We start from the raw sequence: 23,658 nt of genomic DNA on the forward strand, positions 1-23,658 counted from the left end.
AATAAATAAACATGGATGCTACTCTCAAAAATGGTAACTCTGTCACTTTAATGGAAGAAATGAAACAACAGCATATGAAAAAACAGCATTTAGAAAGGGATTTCTATTTTAACTGTAAAAGTGTAATTCCGATTCAGGTTGATAACATTTATAGAACTGTTCAGACCCCCAGACAGTGAAAGTCTTTTCAGTGGCATTTCTAGTTTTTAAAACATCAAGGACTAAAGGACACGATCTGCATTTATTATATTTTATGCCATGGGGCTCCTGAATGCTTGATTATCATTGGTTGACAAGGTGTGCAATTTTCCAGTAAAAGCATAGCAATGGATTGATTTCAGATCTGCATAAAAGCTCCATGTGTAGCGACTGAACCACTCTGACACAACATTATTCATTATATGTAATGAATAGTCCAACAGATCCCTCAACCAACAACAAAACTAGGTGCCAAGGTGTCTGTGAACAACCCCCAAAAGCAGACCAGCCCTCTGGTTACCATTGTACCAAAGGCACATCATGATGTGGAGAGAGGTTGCCACAAGCACAGGCCATAGGAAAGACAGACTGGAGACATACTGATATCACATGACATTTTTTATAATTCTAAAATGACCAGTGTAGCTATGTTGCTTCACATTGAAAATAACCTAATACTGTGCATCAGTGACTGCTCCACTCCCAGAAAATATTTGTAAGTGTATAACAACTGCTTAAGTCAGTTATCCACTGTTGTATTCTCAGTCCATTTAAAACAAACAAAAACAACTACTACTGCTGCATCTTACCTAATTACACATGGATAACAGTTGTCTATAAAAGAGGTTCCATCAAACTACAAATGTGCATCTTCCTGAAGTACATCAGTCTTGTTCCAGCTCACTTGCTCCAGTAGATTGTTGAAGGAACTGTGCCAAAATAAGTTGGTCCATATACATAAGAAACTATAAACATAAGAAGCAAAAGTGCATTTTGTTTGACTTAAAAGTCTTGTTCAAGGTTACTGGAACTGTGCCAAGGATAGTTGTCTATATATATATATATATATATATATATATATATATATATATATATATATATATATATATATATATATATATATATATATATATAAATATATGGAACACCAGAACTGCAGAACTCCAAAAGTGCTTTCTGTTTTACGTTTCTGTCTTTTTCAAGCTCATTACTCCAAAAGCTTGTTTTTGAATAACTGTGCCTTGGATGACAACCTCATTTAGATTTAGAAACATCTTCTGCGAGACATCAAAAGTGCTTTTGAGCTCTGATGGGTAACTCAGGTTCAAACAGTATTTAAGCAGCCATATCACCCTGTAGCCCAAGGTTGTCCACTGAAGCTAAGCAGGGCTAAGCCAGGTTAGTACCTGGATGGGAGACCTCCTGGGGAAACTAGGTTGCTGCTGGAAGAGGTGTTAGTGAGGCCAGAAGGGGTGCTCACCCTGTGGTCTGTGTGGGCCCTAACACCCCAGTATAGTGATGGGGACACTATACTGTCAAAAAGCACCGTCCTTCGGATGAGACGTTAAACTGAGGTCCTAACTCTCTGTGGTCGTTAAAAATCGCAGGATGTCCTTCGAAAAGAGTAGGGGTGTAACCCCAAAATCCTGGCCAAATTTGCCCATTGTCCTCTGACCATGGCCTTCTAATCATCCCCATATACTGATTGGCTTCATCGCTCTGTCTTCTCTCCACCAATAAGCAGGTGTGTGGTGGGTGTTTTGGTGCAATATAGCTGCTGTCACATCATCCAGGTGGATGCTGCACATTGGTGGTGGTTGAGGAGATTCCACCTTCAATATGAAAAGCACTTTGAGTGTCCAGAAAAGCACTATATAAATGTAAGGAATTATTATTATTATTAGTATTAGTATTAGTAGTATTAGTAGTAGTAGTAGTAGTCCAAATAGAATAGCACAAGCCTGTGCAATGCTACTCAAGGACACCAATTTTGTGTGGGTCATCTTCAGGCAGCGCTAACTCCTTCAGTATGACATACACCGTTTGCTCCATGTTACTTTGATCAGTTTTTGATCTGTGTTACAAACAGAACACTAGGGAGTGGAGAACACAGACACTGGAGTGGAATGCAGGAGAAAGATGCTGGGAAAGATCACTGGAGAAAAACAGGTCCAGTAAGTTCCACACACTAGGTAACTTAGAGAATGGACAACAAGGAGAGACAAGGTAAGTGAAGATATAGTGCAGATGATTAGGATGATAGCTGGCAGGTGATTGAGAAGGACTTGCAGGAAGGAGCCAAGGAGGATGCTGGGAAATGTAGTTTATGGAAGCCAGGACAGACGGAGACTGTGACAGTACCCCGGGTCGGGAGCTTCTGGGCACCATGGCGGGTTGGGAGCTTCAGAGTGCCATGAGTGCCATTGGGAGGATCTGCGCATCCCAGGACTGGAGCGGGCTCGTGGGCTGGAGTTGACTCGGGGACTGGCGCCATCATTGGACTCTGGTCACAGGCTGAAGCCATCACTGGACTCTGGTCACTGGCTGAAGCCATCATTGGATATATTTGACTCATCGTTGGTCACGGGCTGAAGCAAACACTGGAGCAGGTTCAGTGGCTGGCAAAGACATTAGATTGAACTCAGGGGCTGGAGAATACACTGGAGTCTGGTCAGGGATGGACTTTGTCTCTGACCAGAATGTCCTGGTCAGAGCCAAATATGTCCTCCATTAGCTCTGGAGAGGACTTAGGCATGGCAGCCATTTTGGCTGAGGGTTCAGGTATGGCGGCAGCCAGCTTGACTAAGGGCACAGGGATGGCAGCCATCCCTCCACACAACCACAGAATGTAATTGATGTACCTCTTAAGGGAACACGTGGTGACAGCAGATGGTAATTGCTTGAAGACTGGATCATCTAAATCAGTCCATAAGATGGACTTAATCATTCCAGGGTACCTGGGCATCAAGTTCGAGTAACTTTTCAATGTACTCCTCTATGGGGTGGTGATCTTGGGAAATGGAGAGAAGCAGATTGGCAGGGTCAATTGGGGTGAGGAGAATGCCCATTGCTGCAGTCTGTTGACAGTCCAGTCTTCTGTAACGGAACTGGGACACAGAGACAGAGGAAAGGGTGTCAGATGTTTATTAGTGCAGCAGTGGGCATACAAACAGACACAAGGAGAACACAAGGGAGTGGAGAACACAGACGCTAGAGTGGAATGCAGGAGAAGGACACTGGGAAAGATCACTGGAGAAAAACAGGTCCAATAAGTTCCACACACTAGGTAACTTAGAGACTGGACAACAAGGAGAGACAAGCGGTGCATTACAAATGGGATATGTCGCCCTTCGAAGGGCATTTTGGAGTAAAAACAATCATGGCCACCATATTGAAGGGTCGTTTCAAACTGAAGTGCTCAAAACTGGCCACTTCAAAGGACCCTTCTGAATGAAGGATTTCGAAGGGTACAACTGATGGGCACTTCGGGCTTTCACAATATACAATATGGTGCGATAAACCAATGTTAAACTACTCTTCCTTGATTGTCTCGTTAAGATGACGCAGAAGTACATTCCAAAAAAAATGAGTTTTTTTGACCCCTACACCCTTCGTTCCTTCGAAGCTCTCACTCCGGAAGGTAAACCCTTTGAAGGGATTAAGGCATAGGGATGAGCGCTTCCGAATGGAATGCAGGGAAGGTGAGTGAAGATATAGTGCAAATGATTAGGATGAAGCTGGGAGGTGCAGGTGATTGAGAAGGACTTGCAGGTGGGAGCCAAGGAGGATGCTGGGAAATGTAGTTTATGGAAGCCAGGACAGACGGAGACTGTGACAAGAACATAATGCTTGCAATAAAACAAAAGCATGCATGTACAGTTTTCTGATGCTGTTTATTCATTTATTTATTTTGTGGCATGCCTCTTCTTTCCTCTTACCTCATTTTGTAAATTAGGCCAAAGAGAGCTCAACCGATATGAATGAACAATTAATTGGTTTAGTGCATCAGAGTTTAAATAAATAAAAAAAATGAATAAATATGTAAATGTAGAATTATAAATAAATGTAGAAATACATAAAATAGATAAATAAATAATGCTGAAATAAATAAATGCAGATTTGCATAAATGAATGAATACATAAATAATTTTTCAAAAGTGTAATTTTTAAATCTTGCTATTTTTGTACCATTTATGTTATATAAATGTTCTACATTTATGTATTTCTACATTTATTTATTTTTACATTTATGCATTTCTTTCTGTGTATGTATGTTTATAAGGTAAGCAGTTCTAATCTCTCTCAATGCATGATTGGTTAAACAGGATCGTTATCATTACAGCTCTACTACTGTGGATACTAGTTCTGTTAAATAAGGCGGGTTTTTAAGTACCATTACTAATGATTTGCCTTTGATAGCAAATAATATAGATCATGTACTGTTTCATTTAGAACGTGTGGATGATTTAGTTCAGCTCAGTGCTGATATGGATGTAGATCTAGATCCAACTGTGTGCGCCGGTCTTCAAGATGCAGCAGGCCAGCTTCACATGCGCTCAGAAATGGAGACAAACATGGGACGTTTACCATCCCTTTTACCTTCGTATGTAATAAAGGCACACCTCCTTTTGGGACACACCACTGGAGATATAACTAATTTCTTTGTAGTGTGCTAGAGAACAATTCATCTGAGGATGGCACAGCATGGGGATAGGGTAATTTATAACATTCTGTCAGCTGTACGTTTTGATGACCGATTTGACACTTATGTTTGTGTTGTGAACTTAAACCTATATGTTGTGAATTACTGTAAATTTTACCACCATAGTTACCTATTAGTTAGCTAGTTTAAGTCTGCAATGTGTTAGCTGTTTTGCTGCAATATGAAAAATATCCTGCAAAACGCACCGGCGCGTTTCCCGACTCCAGAGGGTTAATACACTATATTTAGCTTCTCATCCAGAACTTTTTTACTTGTCTGGTTGATATTTGGCTGCATTTAATTTTGAGGAATTAAACAACAATTACTTATCTAATTTTGTGGAAATTAGATACCTGTTTTATTCACTATATTCTGCCTTTAGACCAGACCATGTTTAATTGTCTGGTTGATTTGGCTGCTGTGATAAAGCGAGAACCACCACTCGCTTGGGGACGAAGTGAATGTCCGTAAAAGATGTTAAAAATTGGCGGATAGCATGTTGGAACAATAAGACGTTTCACATCATTTGTCTGCAAATACAACACTCCATTCAACACAACATACTTTTCGTTGCACAGATTAGTTGTACTTTCACACTCAGCCTTCCCAAATAGTAATTTTAAAGACTCATCCTCCCTTTTTAATTTTGCAATGTCCTCCGGTATCCTCCAGCCACTAACATCAAGACCATCCACAGAAGTCTTGGAGTCTGGGGTACCCAGGTTCTTCTCTAGCCGCCGCTGTCAGCGTGACTTTCTAGGGCCCTTAGTCCCGCCCTGCAACAGACTACAGTCTAAGTCTGGCAGTGGCTGCAGACCTGCTTTGGTTTGTGCCCGAGTGACAACAGGACATGACACTTCCACAGTGGCAGAAGGAGTAGCAATTTCAGTGTCTTTGGTGGTTTGTAACAGATCATTCAGTACCGGTAGGTCTCGACCCAGAATCATGTCTGCTGGTAAGTTATCAATTATGGCAACATTTAACAAGTACAATTGATCATGCACTTCAACAATCACTTCAGCTCGGGGGTACTGCTTTACATCCCCATGTACACACTGAACAGCGGTAGTATTCACATAATTGACATTTGACACAAAACATGGCTTCAACAGTGAGAGAGTGCTACCAGTGTCCAAAAGAGCTTGCAAAGAATGTCCATTAACTGTTACATTGCACACATTTTGACTCCCCTCTACAGAGTCTCTCACATTGCCTTCCTCTCTGGGTACATAACAAAATCCAGTCAGTTTTGCTTTTCGCCCAGGGCACACTGATGCTTTGTGTCCTGGCTGTTGGCAATAAAAGCAAATTAATCCCTTGCCCACAGTTGGTTTTTGGCCTTGCACATTGTCTGTATGATCAGCATGACTTTTCTCAGCCCCAGCGCTATCAAAAACAGAACGTACAGTACCTCTAGGTGGTTGAGTGTGTGGGCCTCCACGGTGAGCATTCATGTACTGTTGAGCCAGCTTTGCTGCCACCAGCCCCGTCGTCGGCTCATGCTCCCGTACCCAGGTACGGGTGTCATACGGAAGCACATGAAGAAGCTGCTCCAGGATAATAGCCTCTCCAATTTCCTCTTTAGAGTGCTCCTCAGGCCGCACCCATCGTCGATACAGATTCCTTAAGCGATGGTAGGTTTCTGTTGGGGATTCTCCCGTTGGAACAGATGACGCTCGAAAGCGCTGGCGTTAGGTTTCTGGTGAGATGTTAAACTTCTCCAGCAGTGCTTCCTTAAGATCAGCATACACCGCCGCCTGCTCCTCATCCATCGCTAGGTATGCCTCCAGTGCCTGCCCTGTCAGCAACGGAACGAGTGGAAAGCTCCACTCCTGCTCAGGCCATCCCCAGGTCCTGGCCAGCCGCTCGAACCGCCGAAGATAGTTTTCTTCCCCCAGCTGGAAGGCTGGCATCTTTGGTTCAGAACGCAGCATTGGCTGGCTTGGTGCAGGAACACTTGTGGAGTCTAGGACATGTGCTGTACCGTCTCGTGTGGAGACTCTCTGTGCTACTGGTGTTGGTAGGTCCATCCGTAGACTATCCATGTCTAAGGAGGTCTCTGCAGGCCGCACCGACTGTAAGATGGACTCTCGTAGTCCTCGGAGCTCTTGCAGATATCTCTCTTCCCTCTGCTCTAGTGCATCAAGGAATTTGCGCATTAGAGATACCATTCCTTCACCAGACGTTGCGCTGGATGTGACGGGCTTGGTCTGCGGTGAACTAGCCTTTCCTGAGGCTTCAGGAAGCTTTGCAGCTGCCTCCTCTTCCTCCGTAGATTCCATCGAATCCTAGGTCACCTCCTCCTCAGTCACCGCCTTCACCTGGGACCGCAAACCCGTCCTAGGTTTTCTACCTTTTGGCACTGTCTTGCGGGCTGCCATCCCACCGCTGCCACCAAATGTGATAAAGCGAGAACCACCACTCGCTTGGGGACGAAGTGAATGTCCGTAAAAGATGTTAAAAATTGATGGCTCAGCCCGCAATAGCACTTTTGTGCAAGTGTGATTTATTTACAGTGCCAAAAATATACAGTCCAACGGTGAATTATATATACAGGTGCGCAAAAAAAAAACGATGTGAAAAAAAAACAAACAAAAAACAAAATCCAAAATACCAAAAACGACAAACGGCAAAATAAAGAGGAAATAATCCAATCAAAAATATGTATAGGTAAGTATCCACAATATACAGGTGTTTGGAGATTCGTTCGAGGCACCGCAGTTGCACTCTCACTTTGACTTGGTGAACAAGCCATTAGTTTGAGTCTGGCCTGCTCTTATATAGGCCAGACTACACCACGCCCCTACCACGGGACTCCTCAAACCAGGTATGTATAGCAGGTATAAACTCTTAAATTACTTAACCCACTTCTACTCATTCCTATACATTCAATTAACTTAAACACAAACTCCACACATAATCCACAAATAAGAAAATTCATTACAAAAAAAATAATACACTTAACACTTTAAACGTATCACACATAAAACATGGGTACCCCATTAACAATTAAACAATGGTTTGGCCGGCTTCCGGTGCACTGCGCCGGTGCGGCGCGGTCAGTGACGTCATAACCGATCGCCGCTCGATTGCTCTGTTTGCGACGCAGCACCTCACACCGGAACACCGACCATCGCATGCCCAATTGAACACACTAAAACAAGGACAAGACAGGACAATACGTCAAACAACGAACAGTGTGAGTGTGTAAAATGTCCAGAGTTATGAATACTGACGGGGGGAAAATAAATGATGTTCAACATGTCCGTGTGCCATCGGGACTGCGTGTGCACCCACGCCACCGACGGCAGAAACAGCGGGAGGGGGAAATGAGCATGGACTATTACAAAGGTTAGTATTTCTGTGTGAATGCATGTGTGTGTGTGTGTGTGTGTGCGCCAGTGTTGCCCAGCTGTGACAATTAGGTCAGCTTTGTCACAGCTGCATTTAATTCTGAGGAATTGAATGGTGAATTCCGGGGGGGAAATGAATAACACCTCATCATACAGTGTCCAGCTGAAGTCTCTTCTGGGTAAGACGAATTTGAGGACTGTCATTATCGCGAAGAAGGCTTCAGCGAAAAAGTTCTGACATCAGTGGTGTCAGACCTCTCACAGCTGTCATTTTGGCTGTTCCCTGCCAGTTCGCCCCTTCAGGGCACCAAATTGGTCGCTTAAGTAATACCAGAGACCAGCCTTGAGAGCCTGGTTCTCTTGGCCTCTGGTGGAATATGGTTAACACCTCACTATACAGTGCCCATTTCCCTTCAGTGCCATCAGCGGGCCATTCTGCCAACCCCCAACTTGTGTGCTTCGAGGTGCAGCAGTCTCCAGCAAGTTCTAGTTTTGGTTGTTCCCTGCCGGTTATCTGCTTCAGGGCACCAAACTAGCCACTCAAGTTATGCCACAGACCAGTCTTGAAGGTCTGGTTATCTTTTATCTTTTAAATCTCTTGGTGGTAAAATGGATCCGAGGACCATCATTATCTCCAAGAAGGCTGCAGGAGGGCAGTCCCCTCTGTGTGGAAGTCATTAACATCTCATTACACAGTGCCCATTTTTCCCTCTGTGCCCTCAGGGGACTGTTCTGCCAATCCTGCCACCTCGTGTGTTTCAGGGCGCAGCAGTCTCCAGTGAGCACATATCTCAGCACCCACCCAGAAACATAGCGGCACTGGGATGCTCGCTCCCTCTGCAGAGTCTCAGGGGTTTGAGTCCAGTTTTTGATCTATGCTCTGAGGTGAATCGGGACATAATCAGATCCGAGGACTGCTTTGTCACGATAGATCTTTTGGACGCATACTCCCATATTCCATACTTTCTCAACTCAGGAAGTTCCTTAGGTTGCTTTTGGGGACAAAGCATATTAGTACTAGTTTCTTCCTTTCGGCCTAGTCTTGTTGCCCCGTGTTTCTGGCTCAACCTGTGAGCAGAGGGCAGATCGATATGTCATCCTTCCCTGCATGAAAAAGTATGGGGAGTTAAGGCTGAGCACAATGAAAAGTGTGCTTTCTCCATTTCGGAGGACCACTTTTTCAGGCGTGGTGTGGGATTAGATGAAGATGCAGGCATGTCTTTCTCCTGCTTGTATTGGTTTGATCCACACAGCTGTGAGCAAGATAACTAGGCCAGTCACTCACTGTCATAAAGTTGCGAAATGGGAAAACTTTTGGCCTGCTGTACAAAAACCTTTGTAGTAGTGGCTCAAGACCAAGGGGTTTTCCTTGAGGGGCAACCCATTCCACATGCTCAAGTTTACGCGCAGGTGCTTCGCACTTTGTTTATTTGGAAGAGGTCTTGGTTCTTGTCCCAGGGTCCTGTGCTGGGAGCTCCTTGTCGTGTTATGCTTATGACAGATGCTACCCTCATAGGCTTGGGAGTGATCATGGATGGTTGCTCAGAGTCTGTGGATGGGTTATCGTTTCCCCTGGCACCTGCCTGAGGATGATAACTCCGGTTGAGGCCCGGGAAATCGAGACTCCACCCTGAGGTGGTGGAGTTCATATGGAGGTGGAGACATGGCAGAGGCTGTGTCTGTACACAGTTTCCCTGATCGTTCTACTCCCAGGAGTTCTGGATAGCCGAGTTATGGAAGTGTCCATGACTCAGGTCTCTCAACTAAGGTTGTAAGACCACGATAACTCCAGAGCTGACATCAAAAGTATGCTGACATCATCTGTTTGAAAGAACATCACCTACAGTTCAACCTAGAAAAGACAGAGCTTCCTGTCCTCCCTGCCACTACAATGCTTACATGCACAGTGACAAACTTTAAGCTTGAATGAAATCTGTGTAAAATGTACCATATTCTGATGAATAGAAATCATATAATTCAAGAGGCCTGGTTTATCTGTGTTCTTCAAGCCATCTCGGATATTTTCATAAGAATAATGTATATTTATTATGCAACTCGGTAACACCCTGAATTCACCCTATTCACACATTGTTACAAATAATTTATTAATCATCATGTTTTTGTAATACCCAAACTAATCATTTAGTATCTGTATGGCCATTAGCTTTTAGCTGCTGTAACAACGTTTGTGTAAAGTGTGGTTAGTTAAGTTTAGCTAAATACTAGCTAAATGCTTGCTAAAGACATAACACATTGTATTTTGTGTGCAAAACATGTTTTTATTATATTACAGTATTTCTGAATTGCTAAAACACTTTTTTTGAATGTTTCTCTCGCTTTCTCAAAACCTTAAACACAAATCACCAAACTTAAGCTACACTGTCAAAATCTTTGACTTGTCTTTCTATATCAAACAATTGCTTCAGAACTATGTTATCTTTACCCAAAACCAAATACAGTTTTCAAATAACACACACATCCAGCTAATGCATAAACACTACACAGCAGTCATTACACACTACAGAGATAAATGCAAAACACTCAGGGCAGAGCAGGGGAAAATTATTTTTATTATCAAGTACTTGCACACATAAGATGTAGTCACAAATTAAATATCCAACAGATCGATAGTAAGCAATGTCTTGAAATCATTCTCCCTCAGCATCATGCCTCTGGGCATGGTCAGGCCACAGGACCTCATCAGCGTCACAGGCAATCCTGTCCCTTGCTAAACAACGGGGAAAGAATCCTTTAGCATGCCGAATCCAACCTTGTCACATGCTGCATCCATTGACTGAAGGAGATTTTCCTGTGCATAAGGATTTCTGTCATAGACCTTCCACCTCCATGCAGAAAAAAAATCTTCAATTGGATTAAGGAAGGGCGAGTATGGTGGGAGGCACACATTTATAAAACGTGGGTTATTTTCAAACCACTCATGAATTCTAGGACCTCGGTGAAAGTTCACATTGTCCCAGATTACCACATACATGGGATGCTCTGCCTGCTCATCACCTCTCTGTTCACGTCTCAGTAGTGCTTCCTGTAGAGCATCCAGAAATGTTAGAAGATGGGCAGTGTTATAAGGCTCTAATGTCACATGGCGGTGAATAACCCCGTAGCTGCTGATGGCAGCACATATGGTCACGTTGCCACCACACTGCCCTGGCAACTCTACAATGGCACGTTGACCAATAATGTTGCGGCCTCTCCTTCTCCTCTTGGTGAGATTGAAGCCAGCTTCATCCAAGAAGATGCACTCATGAGGCCTCTCCATGGAATCCAGTTGAAACATTCTCTATAGAAATTAACGAAAATTAAATTTTGAAGTAATGTAAATGACATAGCATTCCAGGCTTCATGCCTCTGTTTACATGTGCTACATTACATTCAACACAGTAAAGATGTACAGTAACTCAATAGTGCTGTATAATCGCTGGACATGATTACTTGTACATATTGATATCGTAGCTCTTTTACCCTTTCAGAATTTCTCTCAAATGGTACTCTGTAGGCTTGTTTGAGACTTATCAGGTTGCGTTTCAGGACACGGTCAATTGTGGAGAGACTCACACTGTTGATTCCTTCAAAATTCACGTTGTCTTCCTCAACTCGCTGTTGTATTTCACGCAGACGAATGAGATTATTTTGAAGGACCATATTGACAATAATGGTCTCCTGCTGTTGTGAGAACATACCTCTCCTTCCACCGGCATGTGGAAGTCTTTCAGTTCTATCAAATAAAACCTCTTGTTAGAATTGTACAGACAGGCCTAATGCATTGAAATGTCACCAAATATGTACAATACATAAAATACTATTATATAAGTATATCACTGCAAGAAAAGGACCAATTTGTAGAGATATGTTACAGTAATTTACTGAGACATTCCACAACTGTACATACTGTACTGTAAGTTTGAGGGACCACAAATGATAGTACACTTACCTGTTCTCTTCTCTGAATGTCCTGACAATGGAGGCCACAGAGAACCTGCTTATATTTGGTTGAACACGCAGTCCTGCTTCCCTCATACTCATTCCATGAACCAGAACATGGTGTATGATTGTTGCTCTAATTTCATTGGAAATGATGGCTCTTGTTCCTCCTCTGTCTCTGTCGTCTCTGTCGTCTCCTCCTCCTCCTCCTCCTCCTCCTCCTCCTCCTCCTCCTCCTCCTCCACCTCCTCCACTTGCTCCTCCTCCTCCACTTGCTCCTTCTCTCCTGCCCTCCATTGTGAAAATCACACATGCCATTTGGATTTGACATGGTTTTATATCCTGATTACTGATTAGGTGCAACACATTACTGATTTGAAACAGGTGTGTTCAATTTTGAGTGCTTGTGTGTTACCGATGACAACAGTGTGTTGCTCGTGTTTCACTTTTGGAGGCTGTGTTGTGCCATTCTGAGTTAAGTGCACCACAATGCTACATGTGCTTTGTGAATGACAATGTGTTTACAGTTTTGCACAAAGAGTGATTCCGATTTGCTTGTTGTGTCTAACCACATGATAAGTGTTTAAAGTTCTGCAAACTGTGTGATTCAATCAATAAAGTGGTTTGTACACTTGCAACTTTGGTTTTGAAAATGGATTTTAGTGTTTTAGCAATTGTGAAATACTGTAGTGTATTACTGTATATCATTGAACAGGCTATTGCTTGACTCATACATTAACAGGAGAAATCACATTTTCAAGAATGTACAAAACAATGTAATATAAGCAGATCAAACCGTGTTGCCTTATAGTAATCGAATTGACCCTGTACACTTCTGACTCCTTAACCAACCCAAAACCCTCCTATACCACCAAACCTATTCCTAACTTTACCCACATCATACCACAATGGCAGCAAATGTGTTGTGCATTAACAAAAGCTATTAATCATTGTATAATATCTGTTTAACAATTGAAACTTTATTGACATTTGTAAGTATTTTAATTTACATGAAATAATGATCTGTTAATCATTAGGTAATAAGCTCATTAGCAAACATTAACAAGCTCATTATCTCATGTTTCTAGCTATATTAATATGTATTAACTAATGATCTGTTAAGCATTACATAATATTCATTAATGATTTATTAATGAAAGTTATTATAAAGTGTTACCAAGTTAGTTTATACACTTGCAGACACATGAAACAAACATCCATATAACCACTTATGAAACTGAAGTATAGATGGGCCACTTACGATTGATTTATTATGTGTTGTACCACCTGTATTATCTTTGTGGTTATCAGTAAATTTTAAGGTAAAAAGCTGATTTTGGTAGTTCAAGTATAAAATATATCATTAATGAAATTTACATTTTACATTGTGAAATATACAGGCGAAATATACAGGCACAGTCATACCGATATGTAATCCTGTAATAGCAAGGCAAGGCAAGGAAATTTTATTTGTATATCACACTTCATACACAATGGTAATTCAAAGTGCTTTACATAAAGAAGAAGAATAAAAATAGAACATAAGGAATAGAAATAACAGTAAAAACTGATAATTTTGGTATCTGGATGGATGAGCTAGGAAGTCTTAGGGAGTTTTTGTTGTTGTTGTTGTTGTTGTTGTCCGTCAGAGTGGATCTAAACAGCTCTATCCATCAGAGCAGATCTAAATGGATCTTCCTCACACGACAGGACTGCTACCTGTTAAGGCACTTCAAACTGACAAACAAAGTTTCAATCTCCCCTTTTGCTAAGACACCTCAAACTGCGCCACACAGCCCTAATTCCCTGTTAGATCAAAATCTCAGTAATAGGTAGAACATTTGTAATTCCAGTCATCAGTTAAGAAACAGGCGCCTCAACCCCTGTGATGTGTGGCAGCAGCAGCGCGAGATCTCGGGAGAATGACCAAGCAGACACTGATCAAGTGTGGTACAAAGCATTCTCCAATTTATTCAGAAAGAAGGGTCATATTTATAGACATAGGTTAAACAACAATCTCCAGGATGGCTTGAGCATCCAATCCTACGACTTACCATGTAAACCTTACCATGTATGGCATTTCACAAAATATAATAACAAATAAGAAATGTATGTGCGTAAATGTGTGTGTGTCTTCAACTTCTGGTTACGTGTGAGAGTGTCAGTGTGTCCAAGGACTACTACTTGTTGTTTTGTCTAGGTAGGCACATGAGCTGCACAATGGAAAAATCCCAAGACACAGAGAAAGTCAGAAAGTGAAGCCCAAGAAATAAGAAAATATTTAACAATGGCCACTTTAAATCATTTATGATTTTGTGCTTCCCTTTAAAGAAAATTGATCAATCTGTTTTTCAAATAATAGCAAGCAAAATCTAAAGACATAATCATAATCACATATTCCAAGACTTGTCTTAATCATTCCCTGTATGGATTGTAATATGCATGGAGCCAAACATAAAAGCAGTAAAATCATCAGTAAACAGTAAACAGTAGAACAGGAAACAACAAATTAAAGTATGTCGCCCAGTTAGAGAACCATTGTCCTTTTTACATAGTTCATGTTCATTGTCTTGGCAGCATTGTAAGTTAGAGGGACAACGGACCAGACGCTGTGTATGGCATGACAAATCAAAGAGTCCTTGGTGTCATCCATGTGTCCATGTCATGGCAGCAGACAGAGCACAGGCAGTGTTCCCGGAGCATTTCTTTAAATGGGTGGTGTTGTATCCTGTCCAGCTTTGCCATCTGATGGCAATTAACAAAATCGTGGTCAAAGTTATTGTTACAAGTCCCATTGTGCAAAGTTGTTAGGGGACTTTTCTCCAACACTGCCTGTCACTGAACTGCTTTCTCCTTCCGTGATCCTTGAAGTTGTTGGTCCAGATTAACTAATCAGATCGCATATGGACGTAACGCTGCATGTTTCAGCTCCTTTCCGGCCATATGTTTACTCTCCTAGTTAATCTGAACGTCCCCCTTGGCACGGGGCAGCCTTCAGTCTACTCGCGTGCATCAATTGCGGCTGCAGGTCAGTCAGCACTCCCATCCTTGTCACTGCAATCACCATGGCCGGCCCCAGATATTTTGGCTCTCCGATCTTGACTGGTTTCAGACTCCTCATCAGCACCTGCACAAACTTGTGTGTTGGTTTCTCTGAGGGGAGAGGAAGAGTTAGTGAAACATCACCATTAATAGAATTAAATTTTTTGACCAGCTCCGTGACATAGTCGTCCAGGATCCTCCATTTCACCTAAAGAAGAAAAATGCCAGCGCGGCCTTTGACCAATGGTGTCGGGAAAGGCCTACCCATCAGAATTTCAAAAGGAAACATTTAAGTAGTGGAGGATGGTGTCATTCGTATTTCAGCTAAAACAGCTTGCAATACAGTCATCCAATTTTTTCCGTCTCTAAACACGCTTTAGTTAATATATCTTTGATCGTTCTGTTAAATCAATCAATAGTTAAAGTTTTAGCCAATAATTGTGTTACTTTGGATGTAAAAGGTGTTCCATAATCATAATCATCCATAATCTTCCGGAGATATCTTGTCTATGCAACGCAGTTTAAATTTCCCCTTTGGAAATTTCCCCCTTTGGAAAGTGTCCTGACTGTAATCCAGAGAAATCTTAACCATGTACCACAGCTCAAATTTCCCCATGGTTTGTCCCCCAAATTTTAACCTAATCACTTTCACTGATCACTAATACCTGAAACATTGCCACTGTATTTTTTACAGTGAATTTCTGGCAAGCATATAGCTGCTGTTCAAAAAAAAGTTCATGAGTTCAGAATAACGTAATAGTTCCTATTCATTAAAGTTCTTTTTAGAACACATATGTACCAATACTGTATTTTTTTCTTTCTCAAAATGTTTATTTCATTATTTTAGCACTTCCTTGGTTGCAGGGAGATGCTACATTAAATCAATGATGGTGTCAATGATGTTGCAAGAGTTTACACTGCCTCACTGGACAATTAAAGAAAAATGAAATAACGTAAAACTTTGATGTAACACTCTTTAGCTAATTATTCTGTTGCACTTACACTATCTGTGCTATAGCAACTGAAAACACAAACATGACCCCCCTCAGCAGAGCTAATTAACCCAGACAAAAATGATCAAGTAATTGGTTCAGTTTTCCTGGAACAATATCTTCATCTGCGTGTTTGAGTGGATGGAATGAGGTCATTACAATATATACAAGGTCAGTGGCTGTATAGTTTGTTGTCTTATTCCTATGGGAGCAGAGATCAAACTCACTGTATATATGCTCCCATTCGAGTGGCTACAGGTCTTAATGGGGGCCCATGCTCTACAGTGAATGACCAAACGACAGAGAAACCAAGAAACTCAGGCAGGTATGTTTCCATGCAGTTGAATCTGAACAATTATGACCAAAGTAAACAGAAAAAAACTTTTTTTTTTTTATGTAAACATAGGAATTTCCATTGAAAATAAACTTGTATGACTAAGAATTCTCTTTGTTTTTAGGTAGTTACCAGAAATGTGATTATTGTGATGTTGCGATTTTTGCCATCTATCAAAAATACATTTTTATTTGTTTTGTTCACAGGTCTTTTAATTAAAAAAAAAAATAAAGAAAAAAAAGTACATTGTTGTAGTTACTACCTATGCAGGCAGGATGAGAAATAACCTGGGTACAAAGTCGTGAAGTGCCAATAAGAATGTTCTTGAAAAAAAAAGTTTAGGAAAGGCTGAGATAGGATAATGTACCAGACAATTGGTGGATATTTTATAGATGATACATTTGCTGTAATTTGGAGTAATTGTTTCTAGTTTCCAATTCATGGAGTAGTTAAATATTTGATAATGGCCCTTTAATATAGAGGTCATAATGTGTTGCTAAACTACATGTCTCATTTCATACATGATGTTTATTTAATTCCATCAAGTGATAAAAATAATCATTTTGTACTTACCCTGTAAAATAGGTTGCGACGACCACATTCAGAGTGCCATGACTGAGGAACTCCAAGGAGCAAACATCTCACATACAAAGTTCTTATTTATGGGATTTCCAGAGATCTACAAATACAGACGTCTGCTTTTTCTGCCATTTTTTCTAAGTTACATTTTAGTCATGCTGGGGAATTCTTTGTTGCTTTTTGTGATCAAAAATACTGAAAGTCTTCACAGTCCGATGTACATTCTAGTGTCTGCTTTGGCGGTTGTCGACATCATTGTACCCACTGCCATTATCCCAGCAATGCTTCTTGGTTTCCTCTTTGACTTGAATGAAATATCTTTAACTGGATGTTTGACACAAATGTTTGTTACTCATTTCTTTTCTTCTGTTGAATCCACCATACTTTTAGCTATGGCTTTAGATCGCTTTGCGGCCATTTGCAAGCCATTGCATTACACTGAAATCATGAATTCTTCCATGTTTTTGAAACTGCTTATTTTTACATTGATCAGAAGCAGCGCTATAATGTTTACACTAGTTGTTTTGGCTTCAACTTTGTCTTTTTGTGGGTCTAATGTTATCCATCATTGCTACTGTGACCACATGGCTCTTGTAAGCCTGGCCTGTGATTCAATAAGCAAAAATAATGCAATGGGTTTAGTTGTGATAATCTGTTTTGTGGGGATTGACATATCTGTTATTTTCTTCTCTTATGTGAAAATCTTGCATGTTGTGTTGGGAGCTGCAGCCGGAGAGGATCGTTGGAAAGCCTTTCATACCTGTGGTACACACTTAATGGTTATGATGTGTTTTTACTTTGTGGGTAGTATTACTTTTCTCTCACGAAATCTTCACATTCCAATCCCAATTGATGTTAATACCTTTCTGGGTGTTATGTATATAGTATTCCCTGCAAGTGTCAATCCAATCATTTATGGTGTGCGAACAAAAGAAATAAGGAGTGCTTTACTGAAAATGTTTAAAATAAATATTAATAGAGTTTCCATTGTAAAGGTTTCTACAATAAAAATGTAAGTGTCTGAGCAGTCATTGAATTTGACATTTTGTCTATAAACTCAGCTACTGAAATAGAAATGTTTGTAGTCCTATAAAGTGTTTTTCAAGTCAGAAATAGTGATCATAACCATGTTAAAGTCTGTAAGTTTCAGGTAAACATCTTGTCAATGGAGAAAACTTTTGGGAATCACCCATTATTCACGTACCAATTGCTGTTCTGTTCATTATTGCATATAGTACACTGTAATAAATGGATACTCTGTAATAAATTGATTTTTTTCTATAAAATTGGAGATTCATTGAAAATGAAATTCAAAGAAATGGAAACAGTGTGCTTATAGCGTTAAGATTACATATCTGTCCTGCTAACAATCAAGTTGTTGCTTCACGCCTAAAATGTGGGGATCGGGAAGTAGAGTTAGATAACGAACAATCCAAAAACAATCCTGTATCAGTACAGTTAACTGCATACAAACAAACCTTCTCATCAGCTTTTTTTCACAAGTAAGATATGGTTTTGGCAAAATGTATTCAGTCGGCTAATTATATGTAGGTCCAGTATTTAGTCATTACTACTGATTCCCTGAAAGACGCTTAATCCGCAGCTTTCTCCAGGATGTCTACATTATATCTGCATTTGGTGTACTAAGTTTTGGATGAAAGCAGCCTCCTATAAACAACTTTGACCTCTAATATCTGTGCATATTCATTTCATAAGTCCCATGAAAACAACTACAAATTAAATTATCATGACACTTCCTATACATTGTCACTATTTGTTTACATGAGAAGGCGCAGGTTGCTAATTTGCTCAAACTCATTATACTCATTATGCAAACTCCAATGAAAGGGCTCTAAATTAACCAGTGCCAACAGATTAAATGAGCTCAGGGATCATCAGAAAATCCCACAGCGATTAAGTGTGCAAAGAAACGGTCAATTATAACCACTCCAAAATTAATTAAACAACCATCTACTGGATTCATCTGCTCATAATTGGCCACTCATGACCATGTTTTCAAACTGAAAATGTTAATTAACATAAACAATTTACATGAATATCCCCATGTGTGCATATGTTTTCAGGTTTGCATGTCTGAAACAAAAATGTCAAATGGGAAGTTGCTTTTCCATGGTTAGTAACTATTGAAGAAACAGCCCTTAATCAATTAGTCGACATGCTGGAGCCTATCGCAGTGTCTCAAACTGTAGGTAGAGAAAAACCCTGGATGTCTTTGGATTATGGGGAAAACCCACAACCGACATCAACACAGGAAGAATATAGAAAACCTTCCTGCTATGAACACTTATTTGGAATATTACACAATTACACATGCAAAACAAAAAAAGATATAGTTTGTGATACAGAATGCCCAGACAGTGAAGTTGGATGGAGACCACACATTTTTTAAACTTCATCGTATCTGCTCTAGGAAAGAAACGTCTGCTCCTCTGTTTTTTTCTCACTTGCACTTTGCACCTTATTGCACCATGCAATTGATATAATAAATTTTGTATTTTTCTAGACTTCAGTCTTTTTTTGGATTCAGTGTGCAGCCAGGCACTTTTTTCTGTTTTGCTCAAGTTTATCTTTTTTGGTTCTACACACCTGAAGGAAAAAATAATTTTTCAACTGAGAGCGCAACAACTTTCTTTGATTTATACTTTTTATGTGTATGCTACTCTATTTATAACTGAAGATGTCGTCTTTTGCTGAGATCAACTTAATCACGGATTCCAAAGCAACAACCTTCACCTACAATCCTGAAGATTCTGAAGATATCCTTTTTCCTGGAGCTGAAATCAGTGTCCTGCATTCAGAAACGATTCAAAATTCTATGAATCATTACAAGCACCTCCTGGAGAAAGAGATCGGCTATACTTTGCATCGTTCAACTCTTAGTGAATACTGGAGAGCAAGTCGAATTCCCAGAGGTCTGTGAATCCAAAAGGCACCCTCCTTGGTGGAGGAGATCCTGAATTCTGCAAAAAATGGTGTGAAATCATAGCATAATTGAAATATAGCATAACTTTTTGTCATTGAATTCACACAGAAGGAACTCACAAAGGTGAGAGTAGATATTGAAGAAACCAAAGCCTCCATCGTGGCATCCCACAGTGAAGTTACCTTCAATAGACAAGTGGAATTGCTGAATACCTTCTTAGCAGAATTTAAACAAAACCTACAACAGAAGAAGATACGAAAATTTTGCAGAGATAAATTGGACTACAAAGATAACAGAGTCTATCCCTGGCTTAACCGTAACCGTACGTTCACAAGACCCTCACGTAAGGTCAGGTTTGAAGATGAGATTCCATTCACTTCTGCATCAAGTGGAGACAGTGATGTGGATTTTTTATCTGATCACACAAGCGACACAGAAAATCATCGAAGAATGTCACGTCAATATCTACTTTGCAGAAGACCACGTGACGGGGGAGGCGTGGGAGTAAGAGGAAACACTCGACAACCAGTTTGGAAAAGATGTACCCGCCTAAAGACAATCTCATCTTTTCAAGTTTTTTCAGACACTAAGACTTAAATGCTTCTATAAAAATGCTCCAGTAGATCAAAAAAATGCACATGTGTGTAATGTCCGAGCTAAATTCAAACCTACCAGTACCTTTTGTCTGTCTGTATCTAATTCCTTTATTGACACATATTGTAGGCTAGTGGAAAGGGATGTGACTAATTTATTTGATCAGTCATCGTCATCTCAGAACAAAAAGTCTAATTTGACACTCTCTGAAAAAGAGTGTCATAATAAAGATATCGTAATCAAACCTGCAGATAAAGGAAGTGGATTGGTGATCCTTCCTCGAGCTCTTTATATTCAGGAGGCTCTTCGTCAATTATAATACCAGCTATTATCAAGTCTTACCATCAGATCAAACAGCCCGGTTTCAGAGGGAGATTGAGCTGTTTCTTCAGAAAGCACATGCTCATCTACTGATCTCTGACAAAGAGATGCAATACTTGTTCAGTCGTTCTCCAAGTAGGCCAGTGTTCTACATCCTACCCAAGGTACATAAAAGCTTGATTAATCCACCAGGACGGCCTATAGAAGCCATTTTGTTCTGAGACCGTTAGTCACTTCTCTTCCCAGTTATCTGAGAGATACAGCAGAATTCCTCCAACATCTATCAACTATTCAATATGTTGAACAGGTTGTTATACTGGCAACATTGGTTTGACTTCAGTATATACCAATATTCCACATCACGAAGGCCTATTGGCCCTTAAACATTTTCTTGATTTATTTGTGGAAGACAATGCCCTTCCATCTAAATGGATCATTGAAATGGCTGAAATGGTTCTCACTAAGAATTATTTCCTATTTGAAAACAAGTATTATTTACAGATTGAGGGGACTGCCATGGGGGCCACTATGGCTCCTGACTATGTCAATTTATCTCTGGGCTTTTTGGAGGATAGATGTGTTTTTAACAACAATCCTTTTTTTGACAATATCATTCTGTTCATATCATTCATTTAGATTAATTTCAAACCATAATATACTCTTCTCAAATCAGTGTTGATTGGGTGTCCATTGTAACAGCTTACTCCATATAATGTGAAAAATGAATGATGTATCTGGTAAAATGATGCAGTTTAATTAATTCACCTATGATTAGCATCCTGTTTTACAACTCAGGGGTGTTCATTATCTCATTTAAATTTAAAATAAGTTCTATAGTTCATCAATATCAATCAAGAGTTATATTACTAAATATTTGAAGCAAGATAATACTTCCAAACAATCTTAAAAAAACAAAAAAACAACAACAACAAAAACAGCTTTTGATGTGACTAATTGTGTTCCAATTTAACAAGTCCCAAATCTCCATGCAATGCAGAGGGAGGGAAAGATAGAGTATTTAAGAGCAGGGAAGAGTTTGCTCAGTGGTAGGGAGAGACAGAATAGAGAATATATATAATCAATGGAGTACAGGAGAGCTTTAAACTAAATATGAAAAACAATATTTTAGTTACTTTCTTCTTGAAGATTTTGTATGCTTAATATGTTTGGATAGGTAATAACCATCTACTGTCTTTGTTTTGTTGAGCTATGCATTATATATATTTAAAATGTTTCGTGTATTTGAGATTAAACAGTTTACAAATTATGAGGAATAACTGCTGTTTATTTTTGCTGTTTTTTTTTGTTTTTTTTTTAAAGGTCTGTACTACAAATTTAAAGAGCAGAATGGGTGACCAATCAAACAACGTCTCTTTTAATGATTTCCAGTTAATTGGATTCACAGACCTTAAAGGGTACCGGCCACTACTCTTCATTCCTTTTTGCATCATCTTAATCTATACATTATTTGCTAATGGAATTTTGATGATTGTCATTGCAAAACATAGTAAATTGCATGCTCCCATGTATATTTTAATTGGCCTGATCGCAACTTTGGGCTTTTTTGTGCCGGTATACTTTATTCCAAGGATGTTGGTCAGTTTTTTGTGGGAATGGAATACAATTACACGACATGAATGTCTAATTCAAATGTTTTGTCTGCATTTTTCTGGTTGTTTTCAGTCCACCATCTTGCTTGGGATGGCTGTGGACAGATATTTTGCTATTATTTACCCTTTACGTTACAATGATTTTGTAAATTTGACAAACTCACTTATTTTCTCTGCAGCTTTTAGCATTCGGAACGCTATTGTCATTATTGCCATGGTTGGCCTAGTTGTGCCACTTACTTTTTGTAGAACAAATATGATTTACCACAGTTTCTGTGAGCATACATCAGTTGTCAATCTAGCTTGTAATGATATTTCAAAAAACTATTTAGCTCTTACAATAGCTTTTGGGTTAACATCCGCTGATTGTTTTGTGATATTCTGCTCTTATGTCATCATTTTTGTTGTTATATTTCGCTCTCCTTCTGGTGAATCCCGCCACAAAGCCATTCACACATGCACCACACACTTGATGACTATAGCAATAGCCTATATCAGTGTTACTGCTGCATTTGTTGGGTATAGAGTACCTACAATACCCCGAGATATCCGTATCTTAACTAGCGCAATGTATCACCTTGTTCCTGCAATATGTAACCCTGTTATTTATGGTCTCAGAACCACAGAAATTAGGACACAAATTGTGAATTTTTTTAAATTTAATAAAGTTACTACATACTGATGGTCAAATACACTCGATGTAAGACATTTATAATAAGAGGTTTTTTTTTTATAAGGTAATTATCTGTTGTAAAATTGTCTATTGTAGCTTCTTTTTTTCTTCATCCAGGATGTCAAATACAAGTCTGCAGAAAAGTTAGTCTCTAAATTTCTAACCAGATTCTTTTTTGCTATTTTGTTGTTCACCATTTGTGCCTGAGTTCATTCTACTCACAACTTACTCTCTATTAGTATTAAGACTGCTGTTAGTCCCATTGCACTGTATACTGTAGTTAATTTTCTACCAAATTGAATAAACATGAATGCATTCATTAAATTGTCAAATTATTTTGAAAAACAATGGATTATTGTCATACATGCCTATAGACTTTTAGACTATTGATTATGGTTGAGTATGTTTAACGATGGAAAAAGAGGAAAAAACTTGAATATACAAGCCACTTCTCTGCGATTAGAGTGACCAATGTCATTTAGACCAAGGCAAACCATGTTTACAACTTGATACGATAAAAATGACCTCAGCATATCCATTACCATTATCTTTTTATTCCCACAAAATTAACAGTATACTATTGATATGTATGTATT

General features: G+C 39.7%; 2 protein-coding genes across 2 annotated transcripts; both read left to right on the top strand.

Annotated features, from left to right (window-relative positions):
• The first annotated feature begins 16,211 nt into the window (after positions 1-16,211).
• On the top strand, positions 16,212-17,936 carry or55e1 (odorant receptor, family 55, subfamily E, member 1). The gene is given in 3 exon segments (XM_067364446.1): positions 16,212-16,229; positions 16,232-16,311; positions 16,916-17,936. Coding segments are annotated over 3 exon segments (1,119 nt in total).
• A 4,190-nt stretch (positions 17,937-22,126) lies between these two features.
• On the top strand, positions 22,127-23,071 carry or55c1 (odorant receptor family 55, subfamily C, member 1). The gene has a single exon (XM_067364525.1). It carries the CDS (start codon positions 22,127-22,129, stop codon positions 23,069-23,071), a length of 945 nt encoding a protein of 314 aa, XP_067220626.1.
• Positions 23,072-23,658: the final 587 nt, after the last annotated feature.

This window comes from Chanodichthys erythropterus, chromosome 17 (assembly GCF_024489055.1).
Source record: "Chanodichthys erythropterus isolate Z2021 chromosome 17, ASM2448905v1, whole genome shotgun sequence".
In the NCBI taxonomy this organism is placed as follows: Eukaryota; Metazoa; Chordata; class Actinopteri; order Cypriniformes; family Xenocyprididae; genus Chanodichthys; species Chanodichthys erythropterus.